Raw genomic sequence first — 14,900 nt, forward strand, 5'->3', positions numbered from 1 at the left:
ATATGTGAGCATGTTTAATACAGTATAGTCCCAGATTTGTGTTTTTTTGTGATATTACTCAACATCTCCCCCTATTGGTCCAGCAGAGGGGCAAATAAACTGTGTGTGTCCTCTCTACCACAGAAGAATAATTTATTTTCCATTCAACAGCAACTGTTAGGCAACATGGTGGCAGAGTGGATGGCACTCACACCACAGCAAGAAGGTCCCAGGTTCCATTCTGAGGGTGTCTAAGGCTTTGGTTCTGCCCGTACATGCATGTTTTCCTCCTGGAACCAATTTTTTTCTTCATCCCTAACCCAAAATCCTTCCAGTAGGCTAATTCTCCATCTAACAAGCTCCTGGCCGGAGTTGTGTGGGCGCTGCACTGCTCCTGACAGGTGCACTGAGGCACTGGAAGAGGGATGGGTCAAATAGAGTGTACAAATGTTCCCACAGGCATAATATAACATAACACATAATATACTATAATGAAAGTATAGTTTCCTCAGCCCATCTCCAAGCAACCTAGCCACCTACACTACTCTGCTTTCACTAATCATCATTCACCTGCTCTTTATTGCACTAAGGTATTGGGAGAAAGTATTGGACAGTATTGCACTTTAGCAAAATGAACTGCCCTAACCTGACATGGTCTTTTCAGCCTCTGAACTAAAATAGCAAGATGTATGTTCAGATGTTTAATTAGGAGGATTTTTGAGCATTGGCACTGTAATTTAGTTTTTTACTAAATTAGAAGAAATCTGTGTTAATAAAGTGCTGTTAAATTGCTCTGCAAATGTATGTAAGAGTGGATAGTGAGCTCTTAAAATACTGGCATCCAAATAAAGGATGAATTAATGAATTAATTCATTGTCAGCTGTTGGTTTGAAAGGGCCTCTCAACGTCACTTTATACCCTCTCAAACAGTCATACTCTCATTGAGCTGTGGCATATTTTCCACATTCATGTGAATTGCTGCTATCTAATGCACACGTTTGACAGGAGTCTTTTAATAGGCCACCTTTCTAACCACAAAGTTTTGGCCAAGAGTGTGACAGCGGTGTGTGTGTGTGTGTGTGTGTGTGTGTGTGTGTGTGTGCATGCGTGTGTTGGAGGGAGGTGCAGCCAGGCCGGAGTGAATGGCTGCGCTCTTGCATCCTCCCAGGGGGGCTCTAAAACACACACTCGCAGTGAACCCGCCTCCTCATCCCGGCTCCTCTGCGCTGTACCTCGGTGTCGCGCCGCCCCCCGCTCAGCCTCTGCTAAAGGCGCACACACTTGCTGCTGCGCTGCCAGACGCACGGACTTCACGGAGCGCAACGTGAGGTGCACATCTTTTTGACAGAAGTTTGCTTCTCCATTCATCGGGAGTGAAAGTTGTTCATCACAAGCTGGGGTCGACTCACAGTCAGCGGAGTGGACTGTCCAGCGTCTCTCTCTCTCCAAGAGGAAGCAACAAGTGGCGGAACGTCCGAGCGCATCCTCGCGCGTGGAGCGGCTTGGAGTTGAGCGCGAGGGAGGCGAGGCGCTTCCCCGTGCGAGTCCACTGCATGTCCACGGGACATCCGTGGATGCGGGGGTATGGATTAAGAGTCCGCGGTGTTACTGTTTCCTTGGAGACCCTCTGTGCTGAGGATAATCCTGCCTGTGCCGAGATGACCAGGGAATATATGTTGCGTTGCGCCCTGATGCTCTGCTTTGCGCTGATCTCGGCCAACGCAAGCAACTGGCTGTAAGTTTCTCTGACTTGACTTCCCTCCTCTTCACCTCCTCCTCTTCACCTCTTCCTCTTCACCTCCTCCTCCCCGTGTCACTCACGACCTCGAGCGCAATTAACGATTAACCTCGACTTTCTCTTAGTTAGCCTCACAGCATCACCACACACAAACACCCTGCAAAGTGCATAGTAATGAGATGTAATGTTGTGTTTACAAAATGCACACGCATGTTGTAATCGCGTCATGCTATTGGTTGTTAACAGGGTCATTTTTTACTTTCCCTTTTCCTCTTCCCGTTTTCTCACATGGCTGGGTAGCAAAAAGGCACAAAGATTAAACCGGTTGTAGGAACTTCATCTGACAGAAGTAACATTGTGTGGGCATAGAGTTCATAAAGAACAAAAAATTGCAGAGAGACCAACATAATAGGAGAGTAACATGTTGTGCCCCACATGTCAGCTCTGTCACTGCCTTCATGGGCCGGGCACTGGCCGCATGTGCGTGCCTGCTCAGCCTGTGGAAGGTGGTTAGGTGGCTTTGCGCATTCCTTCGCGGCCTCAGCTCCATTTTGTGCTGCCAGTCTTTTCTCATACCTGAAGCACGGTGACAAGTGTCGCTCTTTCCCACTGAGAACACTTCCCTCTCGTATTCCAAAGATGCCAATGATGGGGCCAAAACTATGTGACGCAAGAGCGAGGCAGAAATTGAATTGGCAGTAATATAAAGTAAAGCTATATTTCCAAACGTCCTGTGCTGTTTTTGAGACAAGTCCCTTTTAAAGGCACTGTGAGCGGATTACCTAATGTTTTTACACTGCAGTCTTGACTGATACACTGCTGACAGACTGATCAGAAGTGAATAGTGCGCATTGCCTGTGACTGTGCGCATGTGGAGTGTCGCTGAGCGCGCACTAATGGGGCTGTTTAGTGCTGAAGGTGTGGTGACAGCAGCAGCAGCAGCAGCAGCAGCAGCGGGCGTGTACGGGCAGGCTGCAGGCTGCCAGGCCGCTCTGCCGGTCTGGAGCACTGTACACACAAGTACACTAAGTATTTTACCTCAAATGCACACACATATCTGTGAGAGGAGCGCTTTGTATTAGGAAGATGGGCGACTTTAGTCTTGGATTGCACCACCAACTAATTCCCCAAGTGTAGGTTACGTTCATCTTTCATAAAGTGATTGCTCTTTATTGCCATTATCCTATTAGTGTTTTGTGGCTAAAACTTCGATGTAGCCTATTAATGTGCCCAGTTCCAAATGTCTATTCAAACACAATGTTGTGTTGACTCTCCTCGTTCACTCTGTGGTTTGGCTTGGATTAATTTAGTGTGCTTGAATGCAAACAGGTTAGGGTTCACTGATAGTTTACACTGATATAGAAAAAAGAGGCAAGATGAATTACCTTGCTCACTTTAGTCACAGAAGGCTCACATAAAGGGCAGGCAGACATCAAAAAGACATTAATAATGGCACGGATCGAGGCAAGCTGGTTTGGCAGTTTATGACTAAACTTGGGACAAATAAACAAGTCAATGGATTAGTGTCACAATGTCCGTGATTACACCTGTTTGTTCAGAATTGTGTGTGTTCTTCACTCGCACACTTCATCTGTGTCGCCCCATTATTAAATAAAAAAACATTTAGGCGTGAATCATTAAGTACTTTAGATGTTTTTGTTTGTTTTTTTTACATAGAAAGTGAAAAATAACTTAACGTGTGGCACATTTGGTGGAACCGCTTTTGAACTGACACTGACATAATTGTAAATATACGGTATATTTCAGTAATTTCTTCTGTTTTTTACTTTATCCGTCCAGAAAATGGCTTATGTATGTCTATTTGTCACAGTGTATAATTGTTAGTTTAGTTCTGGTGGTTCAAGTTCTCTAAATCACCGCTTGAGCAGACCTGCTGCTGTTGGGTCTGGAGCCAGAAGGGTCTCCAAAATACATAAGTGGTTGCCCGTATCAGAACACATTTTGTATCAAGGGTGAGGCTATTAGACGGTGCTATAGAGAGGAAGATTGGTCTTTTCTGTCTGTATCACAACCACTTAATTCCCCCTTGGTTGGCCCCAGCTCCTGTCCTTGTGTCCCTGTGCTGAGTCAGTGCCCTGTTCTGACTGGTTAGACAGCCTTATTGTGTACAACTGGTCGTGTGCTGATAGTGTTTGTTTGTGTGCCCTCACCATTGGAGCGCAGTCAGTAATTAGCCTCTGGAATGATAAATGACACATGTGGGTGTTGCCCCGCCCCCACAGTCACGTCCACCTATGAAACAGTGTCAATGTATTTGGAGGCCTCGTGCTGTTTAGCTTTGCATTTGACATTTTCACGACATTAAGCTGTGTCATAAGCCTTTCCCCCATGCTAAAGGTGACAAGAAACCAACTTTTGACTTTAACGAAGACATATTATGCTTTTTACTGCTATAATCAATCAATCAATTAATCAATCAATCAATCAATCACTCATACTTTTAAGTTTATTCTTTCAAAATGCTTAATATATTGATCCAAAAAAGTTTTCTGTCTGCCCTTTTGGTGTGTCACTGTAAACATCTGCACCAGATTTAGTTGCTTCGTTCCATCTGCAGTCGTCCCCAGGCAGGTGCACAGAGTACAAAAGTACACATTACATTTAGGGCTGGGCAATATTGAAAATCGAATGGTGATCTCATTCCTGTGACAATTTGTGTTTCTGGTCCAATTGCCATGTTTTCGTTTGAATGTAGCTCTATGTTCAAACAAAGACACTCTTCCTGACCCACCGCTCTTATTGGTCAACCTCAGAAATGCTCAGGTGGATTTAACCAATGCCATGAGGTGTAAACTTTCCGGAGAAGCAGATGCCTTTTGTTGTAAATATTTTTACATTTACATGAATTGTGATGAAATCAAAATTGTGATCTGGCGCCAAGAAAATAGTGATTTACATTTTTGGGATATTGCCCACTCCTACAATTAATATTAACTTAGCTTGTTGTCAAAAAAATATTAAAATACATAATGACATGTCACCATTCCAAATACAGGTGGTTTCATTACAAAAATTGTTCATAAAAATATATTTTTTAAATTATGTGCTCATTTTTACCGTGAAATGTACAATTTAGTTGACACAGTTGATTATTCAGGAGGATGTGCTTTTTCAAATTTCTATTTGTCTACAGGAAATTTCAGACAGTCTGGAAGTTATTTCTACTGCCGCACAGTGTTGAGTGTAACTAAGTTACTGATACTTAGTTACTAAGTTACTGATACTTAGTTACTGTAATTAAATTAGTTTATGAAGTAACTTAGTAATGTAACGCATTACTGAGTAATAAATACTTGCAATTAGATTACAGCTACTAACAAAATTCTCGGGTAGTTATTTGTGACACCAACAACAATGCGTAGGAAGAGAAAGGCGTCTGCTTCTGTGAGGATAAAGCCTAAACAAGAAGCAGGTTGAATGAGCTGACACAGAAAAACCCTTCTAGAGTCAGCTCACACATCCAAGGCAGAGATCAGCAGTTTGGGAGCATTCTTATCCATTTCTATAGCTGCTGTCATGCCATTTGAGACAATTAAAACTTTAAAAACTCGTTTTCCTCTTTTCAAAGATCATTAATAAAAACAAAAAGCACATATTTGATTAATGTATACAATATTAAAAATAAAGTAATCCAAAAGTAATGTAACCAACCTTCTTTCCTGAGGCAGTAACTAAGCAAAGTAACTAAACTAAACAAACTTCATTTTTTCAAGTAATTTCCCCAGCTCGGCAGCCGGACCATGCTGCCCCACCTATGGAGAACTATGTGAACAGCGATTTTGTTTTGTTTTAAAATTTAGCCTAAATGCCCATGCGACGCTGCTGAATTATGTGTATCACTGTTTGAAAAAATAGTTGGATTAAAAGTAGGTAATGAACTACGGGCTATTTTGGAAACAGGGATTTTCAGATTAATTGCATTTGGAGCGCAGGAAAATAAAGATTGAGCAAAACATTATTTATTTTCATTTAGATCACATGACAAAGGTAATTATAAGGTAATTATAATATTCACTCAGGCAGGGAAGCTGAGGTGCCATGCCAGTGGACTCTGCATTAGTGTCGCAGGGGATCAAACTGCCAACCTTCAGGCTTGGGGGTGACTATCTCTAAGCCCCTTAAAAACTCTGCATCAATGCTTTACATCCCAAATCAGAAGACTTGGGTCCTTTTGTATTGGAATAATTGTGACGAACAATAGACAGTTTTGGCTCTGTCTCATTTTTTTTATCCAAAAGAAAATTCTAACTTGATATTAACTTGCTTCTACCCCTTAATTACCAACTTATACATTAATATATCAATTTTATCATTATGAATCATACAATATAGGTATGAACGGTTGCAATCATATCTATTATCTAAATATACCTACTACATTTACAGTATAACTTGAAATGATATCGTTGAATCCTGTTGCTTGATAGTCTTCCTGTGAGTGTGGAGACCTGTATGGCATACCTGGGTTAGTGGAGGGCAGCTGATGGGTAACCAGAGAAAGCAGACCTTGGCACACTGGCGCCTCTCACGCGTGGCGCACACAATGATAGAACGCCAGCGCACACGTTATTTCCAGAGCCTCTGTCACTGCTGGGTACAGTTAGCATGTACCGTGGAGCCACAGAGAATCTGAGGGATGACGCTGGAACAGTATGGACAGAGCGATGTGAGGAGACTGCAGAGCTGCTGACAGATGAGAGACAAGGGGTTTAGCGCGCGGCAGCAGTCTGCTACAGGGATGTAGTCAAGTCCTCACATTGCACTTCATTTCAAAGGTTTCAGACTTTTCTTGTTTGTTCCATCGTTATAGATTCAGAGCTACTTTTGAAATATCAAGACATAAGACATTTTTGTTGTGAAATGTGAACATCTTGGTGGGTGAGGAGATAGCAGGCTGCAGCGTCATGAGTTCAAATCTGGCTCCCACAATTTGCTGCATGTCCTGCCCCTGTCTCACCCCGAGTTCACAGGCCACAGTCCAATCAAGCCAACAGGCCAAAAAGTCCTGAAAAAACAATTCAGCATTTTTTGACGATAGCTTATTTTGATCTCAAAATGCACCATACAAACCTCCGCCAACTCCGGGAAGAACTGATACCAACTTTACTCTTTAATTTTGTTTGTGATCTGCAATTTTGCTTGTGCACCTGCTCGGATATTGTTTTCTGCTAAATGTGTCCACTGTGGGCAAAATATAAAACAAATTCCTCATGGTTCTCCCAAGTTTTAAAAGGCTATATTCTGAGAGCGACAACAGTCATTTCGACACAATTATACACTGCTAAAATTACAGTTTACGCCGACAAGTTTTGTTTAGTTCAACAGCAGAACACAATGCATTTTCATTGCCGCTCCTGTGAATATTTATTACAGTACAACATACCATCAAGAACAAAATACATTGTATTTACATATCTGGCACCTCACACAATGTCAGGTCAAAGATAGATTTCATGGCTCTTCGTGAGTTTAAGCCGAATGTGTCCGTTTGTGTGTGTCCGTGATGGCAGTGGCGTTGGCAGAGGGTGTTATTTTTAGGGGGAAATGAGCTCTAGTGGAGCCAACAGCTTATAAATACACCCTGACACACAAGCACTGTATGCTCAACTCATTTACCTATATTCTCTGGAAATAGGATGCACGAAGACCAGGCTAAAATAGACTTTTAAAGCTTATATTAACACATGCATTGACACAAAATGTTGAATTAGTTTATTAATATTACAGCTCTAAATGCTAATTTTCTGATCAAATGACGTGGCATCTTGAATAAAGCCATTTATTCAGTATAATGTATAATGTATGAATATATGAATGTATGAATGTGTGTATGTATGTATGTATGTATGTGGGAATGTATGTATGTATAGATGGATGGATGTGTATCTATTGATTGATTGATTGATTGATTGATCGATTGATTGATTGATTGATTGATTGATTGATCGATTGATTGATTGATTGATTGATCGATTGATTGATTGATTGATTGACTGATTCATTCATTCATTCATTCATTCATTTATGATTCATTCATTAGTCTTTCATGTAATAACAAGTTGAAGCCCCCTAGTGTCTTGCATGCACAAGGCAATAGAAGTATTTTATTGTAAAGTAAAAGCTGATAGTTAACCTAATGTGTTACTGCTACAGGCTCAGGGATGATGGAACCCATGCCAGTTTGCCAGGACATGTAAAAGCTGCATTTTCAGATATACATACAGCACACCCGTACATTCACTTAGAAAGGCAGTACAGGTAAGTTGTAATGTATCACTTAACTGAATGCAGCTCTATGGACAGAGTAGGCTCGTGGTTCTCCGTAGTGAGTGAACATGGCCCTCTACAGGCAGTTGCAGGTATAATATACAGTAGTAGGCGACCACAGCTATGGGGCAGACAAGATTAGCTGGGGTCACGCTTTATGAATGTGTTGAATCTGCTGCTGGACTCCACATGACTGCTCACTATTTGTTCCTGTCAAACCTAATAAACACTTAGCTTCCTTTTTAGTGGAACGACAAACCCTTGTGCATCACAGGGCACCAGAACTGTGTCCTCCTCTGAGCTGGCCACTGTCGCTGTAGCTCTCCGCTAGCATTAACCATCCGTGCTATATTTGCCGCCAGTGGGCTCTCTGGCTGTGTGCTCAGAGTTGGAATGGCAAACACCAGGATATTTTCATATAAATAGTAAATACACACTAGATGATGGAGGTATAAAGAGCGGCTGCCACAGTTTGTTGACGCTGACACACCTTCTCAAGCACATTACTGTCAGCTGCATCCACTCAATGAGAGAAAGGGAAATGTGTGTGTTGTACTTTGGAGGGAGAACCCGGGTTGGACTTGGGTCATTTGGGCTAATTTCGGACTCTGAGGGGGTTTCATTCTTCATGTGTCTTCTCTATAGGACTTGAGTAAGAATTTGGTGATCTTATAAGTCTTGGCTTCTAACCAAATGGACATAGCTTCTTTAAGATTAAGTTATTGACTTACAAACCTTTGCCTAAAATACATTTTGGGGACAGTGATTTTAACCATATTTGTATCAAAATAAAATGTCACCATTATTGTGGATTTTGATAATATGTACGTATAAGCAGCTGCTGCATGCAATCAATAAACTATAAAGATTGCCCAATTCAGCCAATCTCTCTTTGTGCTTTGGCAAAATTATTCAATTAAAGACTGCCTTTTGTTGGCGCAAATGTTCCTCTTTAATATCATATAATGACTCAGGAGATTTGATTAACAATAAAACTTTCAACTCTACTGTTGGATAACCAGATTTGGGGGTAACGCGTTAGTTGGTAACGTGTTAGAGTACTCAAATTACTTTTTAAGGGTAACGAGGAACATAACACGCAAGTTTTGTGCACCCATGTAATCTAGTACTAGTAACTTTTTCAAATCAGTAATGCGTTAGTCTTTGTTAGGTCATCATCTCTATCTCAGATTTTACATGTGAGTGGCTGCAGACTTATGTGGACAAGCTGCTCTTTATTTATCCCATTGGGCCAACTGTGTAGTCTGTAAAATACCTAAGGCCTCATTTCAGACCCCACAATGACGTCTGAGGATGCCTTGGTTTAACAAGAGTTCCAAAATAATGATGTTGTGACTTGCAAGATAAAATTGTTTGACCAAAATATATGTTTTGAGAAAATTCAACTTCTCTCCTCTTTCCTGGGAATATTACACCTCAAGTGTCACTTCAGGTGTAAATATAAGTATATGCCCTGCAAACAATAGACTATTTGAAAAATAATTTGCTTTTAACAATAAATCTATTACATTTTTTATAGACTGAAATCACAACAGCAGTTACCTCACATGGCTTGTTTGAACAAATAAAAAGTTAGAAAATCCATCTTTGTTGTAACTACTGAAAAATGGTATTGTAATACTCCAGAAAAACAAATGGAAACAAAGACACATTTATAGATGCATCACATAGATGTCACCAACACAGCTCAACTGACACTTGTATTGCTTTAAGTCCAGTGTCATCCAAACAGAAGTTCCATCTCATTGTCTGCAAGGTTACTTAGTCTACTACCGATAAGTTTACACCTGAAGAGCATCTGCATGTACCCCATATGCAACAATATTGCTTTTTGCCTGTTTCTAAGGGAGCCCAACAAACATCCCAGCGTGTGTATACAGTCTTTTCACACAGAGACTGAAACAGTGCTGTGTTTATGTAAAACATCTTTGAAAGGGTACCGGTTGTCTTCCTGTAGATATATATATATATGCCTTATTGTGGCATGAGTCTCATCGTTGTTTGGAAAAGCCTTTCTCTCTGAGCTCCCATGGTGCCGTGGGGGGCTCTGGCTGGGAGGTAGAAGGAGCGTCCACCTGGCGCTGGTTGAGTTTGCAGGCTGCTGTGTTATTGTTGCATTACATATGGCAGCCTCCACAACTCCACTGGCTCCAGCAGGCTTAGACCCTTGGGATTTAGGCACGCAATCATCAGGGGCCAGAGATGAGTGCGCGAGTGCTGCTATGTCCGTTGTAGCTGAGATATTTTTGTTAACCACGTCTGGGAAATACAGAGAAGTAATGTGCCAATTGAACAGATAAAACCCACTTGCACGGTCTAGTGTGTTTCCCATGCTGCACACCTGAACGAGCTCTTATCCAGTGTTATGAGATGTGCCCAGGGTCAATGTCAGGCCACGGTGGGACGCGCCCCGGCAGATTGTCTCACTGTGTGTAGGGTTGGCCAGTTGCTGTTTACTTATATCAAAGCTTTTTTTTCCATTTGGAAAAGCTCCAATCAAAGGCTCAAGATTCCCAAGGTCATATTATAGTCATCCAACAAAAGAAGGAAAATAAAATGAGTTATGGATGTTTCTACTGGTCAGACAGCAGTGTTGGTCAAACTGCTTTCCAGTTTCTGCCACTGCCTTTGTGTTCATCAGATGTGCCTTGTGATGGTGTGATGCATCTTGAAGGCTGCTAAAAGAGTTTTGTGAGATACGAGGGACATTTCGCCCCTATTTTCTGATGCATTTCCAGGACGGTATATCCCGGGATCCCAGTTCACATTTTGTGGCACATTTCCAGATCTTGAAGGCTATCTATGATTATGTTTATCTACGTAATGAAAATTATACAAGCAGGAATAACACCCTTTTAAATAGTATAAAGAAATTGCATTATAACCATATCCACCATTCGAAGCATAAAGTGAATTATAGTTATATATATATATATATATATATAGCAGTTCAATAAAATAGTGAATAGTTTCAAGGATCAAACATGCACTGTACCTAGCATTAAGCAGAAAATAGGGAGACAATGAGGTCACAGTGGATGTTTTCAGAACAGTGGGGTGTCATACAGTGTTATCAGAGCGGTGAGTGATGAATAACCACACTGTCTGAAGGGGAAGTGCTTGAGGAGGCCATATCTGTATCACTGAGGGCTGCAGATGAGAGGGTGAAAGGATGGGAAGAGCTCTGTGACCTGTTATTGTCACAAGTCACTATAAATGGTTTTAGATTGAATAATTGTATTGATGAAAGGGGTTTGCATATGTTTTACAAAACTTAATTTACCTAATAGTGCGGGAGCAGGGTTGGGGATGGTGATAGTGGAGGAATGAAGTAAAGTGAGGTGAGCTGACCTGTCTGGCCCAAAGGTGCTGTGTGATAAGAGCCTCTCACTGTCCTCTCTGTGTTCCATCACCAACATCTGCTCACAACATTTCAACATGTCATGAGAACCAACGAGGACGAGGAGGCCTGTCTGAAACTGGCCATAAGTCACTTATATTATAAATTGTATGCATCAATTTTCAATTTTCTCATTCCCTTGATGACCAATCATCTGTCTGTTGTGGGCAGCCCATCACAGCCGGCCCCTTTCTCATTTGATCCAATCACCTCTCAAGCCAATACTTTCTCCTCACTCATTTGTTCACCTGCTGCTGAAGCAGCTGCAGTACCATGAGCCACCTCAGCCACCTCATCCCTCAGGGAGACATGCATTGCAGGTGTTTCACCTGAATTATTCAGTTCAATTCTTAATTTCACTTACGATTCTGTGTCAAATGTTTCTTACGGTTAAATAAAGACACTTTCTCTCCCCTGCAGGTATCTTGCCAAACTCTCGTCAGTGGGAAGCATCAGGGATGAGGAGACATGCGAGAGGTTACGAGGCCTAATACAAAGACAGGTAAAACCTATTTTCTTTGGTTCATAGTAAATATCAGTCCCATATTCTAGTTCAATGCAGTGACCTTGGTGTAGTAGCTGATGTGCTGCCCCCTGTTGGCCAGGTGCAGATCTGTAAGCGCAGTGTGGAGGTGATGGACGCTGTGAGGCGTGGTGCTCAGCTGGCCATCGACGAGTGTCAGTACCAGTTCCGTAACCGCAGGTGGAACTGCTCCACCCTGGAGAGCATGCCTGTGTTCGGCAAAGTGGTCACACAGGGTAGGACTGACCACTGCATATTCTTATTAAGCTTAAGACATTTACAAAAGGTCAGATTCTGACAAGCTCCTCCACTCTTCATTGTCATGATGGGCTTTTACACTAGACTTAAATGTGACAATAGAAAGAGCAGTATGTAACCGTTACAAAAAATGCACCTATGGCATCTTTTGAGCAGACCTGAGCATTGTTTCTAATATTAGATACTATTTCTAATATCATTAAAGAAATATAGCATCCCTAGAGTTAAGATGAAAGGCACAATGTATAATTGTTAATATCTATCTAATGTGTCTTGAAAATGGGTGTGCTGTGGTTTGCAATGAACAAATCTATTTCCAAAATGATAATGTGAGGACTTTAATATTATATTCTTAATCACTATTAGAGTTAGAAAGCATTTGACATTAAGCTGATTCTTGCCTCTCCTGCATAAACATTGGGCCTCTGTTTGCCCCCTCCCAGAGCTTAATGAACTCTTTATGAGTCTAACTGTATGTTGCTGTTCATGTTGTCTGCTTGTGCTATGTGTGTGTTAGGCACTCGTGAGGCAGCCTTTGTGTATGCCATCTCAGCAGCCAGTGTGGCGTTTGCGGTCACCCGGGCCTGCAGCAGCGGGGAGCTGGAAAAATGTGGCTGTGACCACAATGTGCACGGAGTCAGTCCAGAAGGTACGTTTGTACCACACTTTCCTCACACACACACACATTTGCAGACTCGGGATCGGGAGGTCACTGTTGCCCGTTTCTCATCAGGGTTCCAGTGGTCCGGCTGCAGTGACAACATCGCCTACGGAGTGGCATTCTCTCAGTCCTTTGTGGATGTGAGAGAGAGGGGCAAAGGCCAGTCGTCCAGTCGGGCTCTCATGAACCTGCACAACAATGAGGCTGGCAGGAAGGTAAACCAACGGTTGTCCATCTGTGGGGGGTGCAGCATTTGTTTTCCAAGTGTTTTAGAGAGGTTTACGACCACCAGATCATCTTACTATAAATTATGGCGAGAAGCAGTGTACATTATTATACTAGTGACATAAAAAGTCACATACAAAGTACCCTGCATTACATCTTGATACTGATAGCCTTCTGTGCTCTTTGCAGGCCATTCTGTCTCACATGCGGGTGGAGTGCAAATGCCATGGTGTGTCAGGTTCCTGTGAGGTCAAGACGTGTTGGAAAGCCATGCCTCCATTCCGAAAAGTGGGCAACGTCATCAAAGAGAAGTTTGACGGAGCCACTGAGGTGGAGCAACGAAAAGTGGGCTCCACCAAACTCCTGGTGCCACGGAACTCCCAGTTCAAACCTCACACAGACGAAGACCTGGTCTACCTAGACCCCAGTCCAGACTTCTGTGACTACGACCCACGGACACCAGGCATGTTCGGTACTGTAGGCCGACAGTGCAACAGAACATCCAAAGCCATTGATGGCTGTGAACTTATGTGCTGTGGGCGTGGCTTCCAGACTCTGGAGGTGGAGGTGGTGGACAGGTGCAGCTGTAAGTTCCACTGGTGCTGCTACGTCAAATGTAAACAGTGTCGCAAAATGGTAGAGATAAACACTTGCCGGTGATGGACAAAGACAGTACTTCTGAAAAAAACAAACGCCACATAGACCCACCTCTTTAGGGCCAGAGCGGGGAGCATGTGTGAAGTTGCCCCGTCCCACCTGCAGTGGGTCTCCGGATCAGCCCGGACTAGACTGGACCAGCATATTGCCATGCCTAGAACAAAACAGTCTGCATGTGGTTAGTCTGACGCAACTTGGACAACATTGTTTCTCCTGAGCTTCATTCATGTTGTGTCTTCTCCACCACTCTCACATCGGCATGTCATTGTTGATGCTTCATATTTTTGTATTGTTTAACTTATTCGTGGAGAGTGAAGAAGGACACAGACGCAAAGCCCTGATAAAAGATAGACAGAACATGTAGGGGTGTATCTAAGAGGAGGGTCCATTGCCCTCTGTACTTGCTGCTTTGAGACACTATGAGAATGGATGTCCAAAAAAGGGAAAACTGAGTCCAAACCGGATCAGGCTCAGGCAACGAAGAGCAATTTTCGCACAGGAACTAGATGCGATCTGCTTCCAGTTTCATGAATGACTGATGAATGATTTTGAAAAATTGTGTTTTTGTGTCGTCTCATTTGTTGCCCTAATGCTGCTCTACTTTTTCACACGAATACATATGCAGTTGACAATTGTCTATACCCACAACTTCTACTACTACATATTGTTGCCATATTTCAAAGTCTGCTAGATCTCCCTGTTGCATATGCAAAGAAACTGAGAGAGTGAAGAATATGTAGTCCCCAAAACAGAACAAGTATGTCTTCCATAGTCTTTTTCCAATTACAGTCATGGACAAAAGGTGAACAATTGTAGCTGTTTAAAAGCTCACTGTCTGGGTACAACTTGAGGATCGGCCACTCTCCACAGATATTCCACAAATCCTCACTGAGAGACTATACTATAATCATTGTATCGCAACCAATTCAAATGCGTTTGACAGTAGAATGAAGGAGATTTGAGTTTCACTAAGATTGGGAAAGAAAATCAATGATTACACACCGGATTTTTTTATTTAAATTCACTTATGTCATACTGTCTTTAAAACATCGACGCAGCCCCCTCATCTTTATCAGTCGGGTATATTTCTGCGACCCTATAGCATGCACATTTGGATTGATCCGTCCACTTTCTTCAGCATGTGGGAAGG

At 42.4% G+C, this 14,900-nt stretch overlaps 1 protein-coding gene across 3 annotated transcripts; it reads left to right on the forward strand.

The window, feature by feature from the left end:
• Positions 1–1,233: 1,233 nt before the first annotated feature.
• wnt4 (wingless-type MMTV integration site family, member 4) lies at positions 1,234–14,639 on the forward strand. 3 transcript variants are annotated; one of them, XM_072451655.1, is made up of 6 exons: positions 1,238–1,714; positions 11,847–11,928; positions 12,032–12,185; positions 12,725–12,856; positions 12,941–13,083; positions 13,283–14,639. In XM_072451655.1, exons 1-6 carry the CDS (start codon positions 1,533–1,535, stop codon positions 13,751–13,753), a joined length of 1,164 nt encoding a protein of 387 aa, XP_072307756.1. In that variant the 5' UTR covers positions 1,238–1,532; the 3' UTR covers positions 13,754–14,639. The 3 variants fall into 3 exon arrangements, with proteins under 3 accessions (XP_072307755.1, XP_072307754.1, XP_072307756.1); XM_072451654.1 differs by having other exon boundaries at positions 1,234–1,714; positions 12,038–12,185; positions 12,725–13,083; XM_072451653.1 differs by having other exon boundaries at positions 1,235–1,714; positions 12,725–13,083.
• The last annotated feature ends 261 nt before the right edge of the window (positions 14,640–14,900 follow it).

The sequence above is a fragment of the Eucyclogobius newberryi genome, unplaced genomic scaffold (genome assembly GCF_026437365.1).
Source record: "Eucyclogobius newberryi isolate DKJ021-1_F unplaced genomic scaffold, fEucNew1.0.hap1 SCAF_19, whole genome shotgun sequence".
In the NCBI taxonomy this organism is placed as follows: Eukaryota; Metazoa; Chordata; class Actinopteri; order Gobiiformes; family Gobiidae; genus Eucyclogobius; species Eucyclogobius newberryi.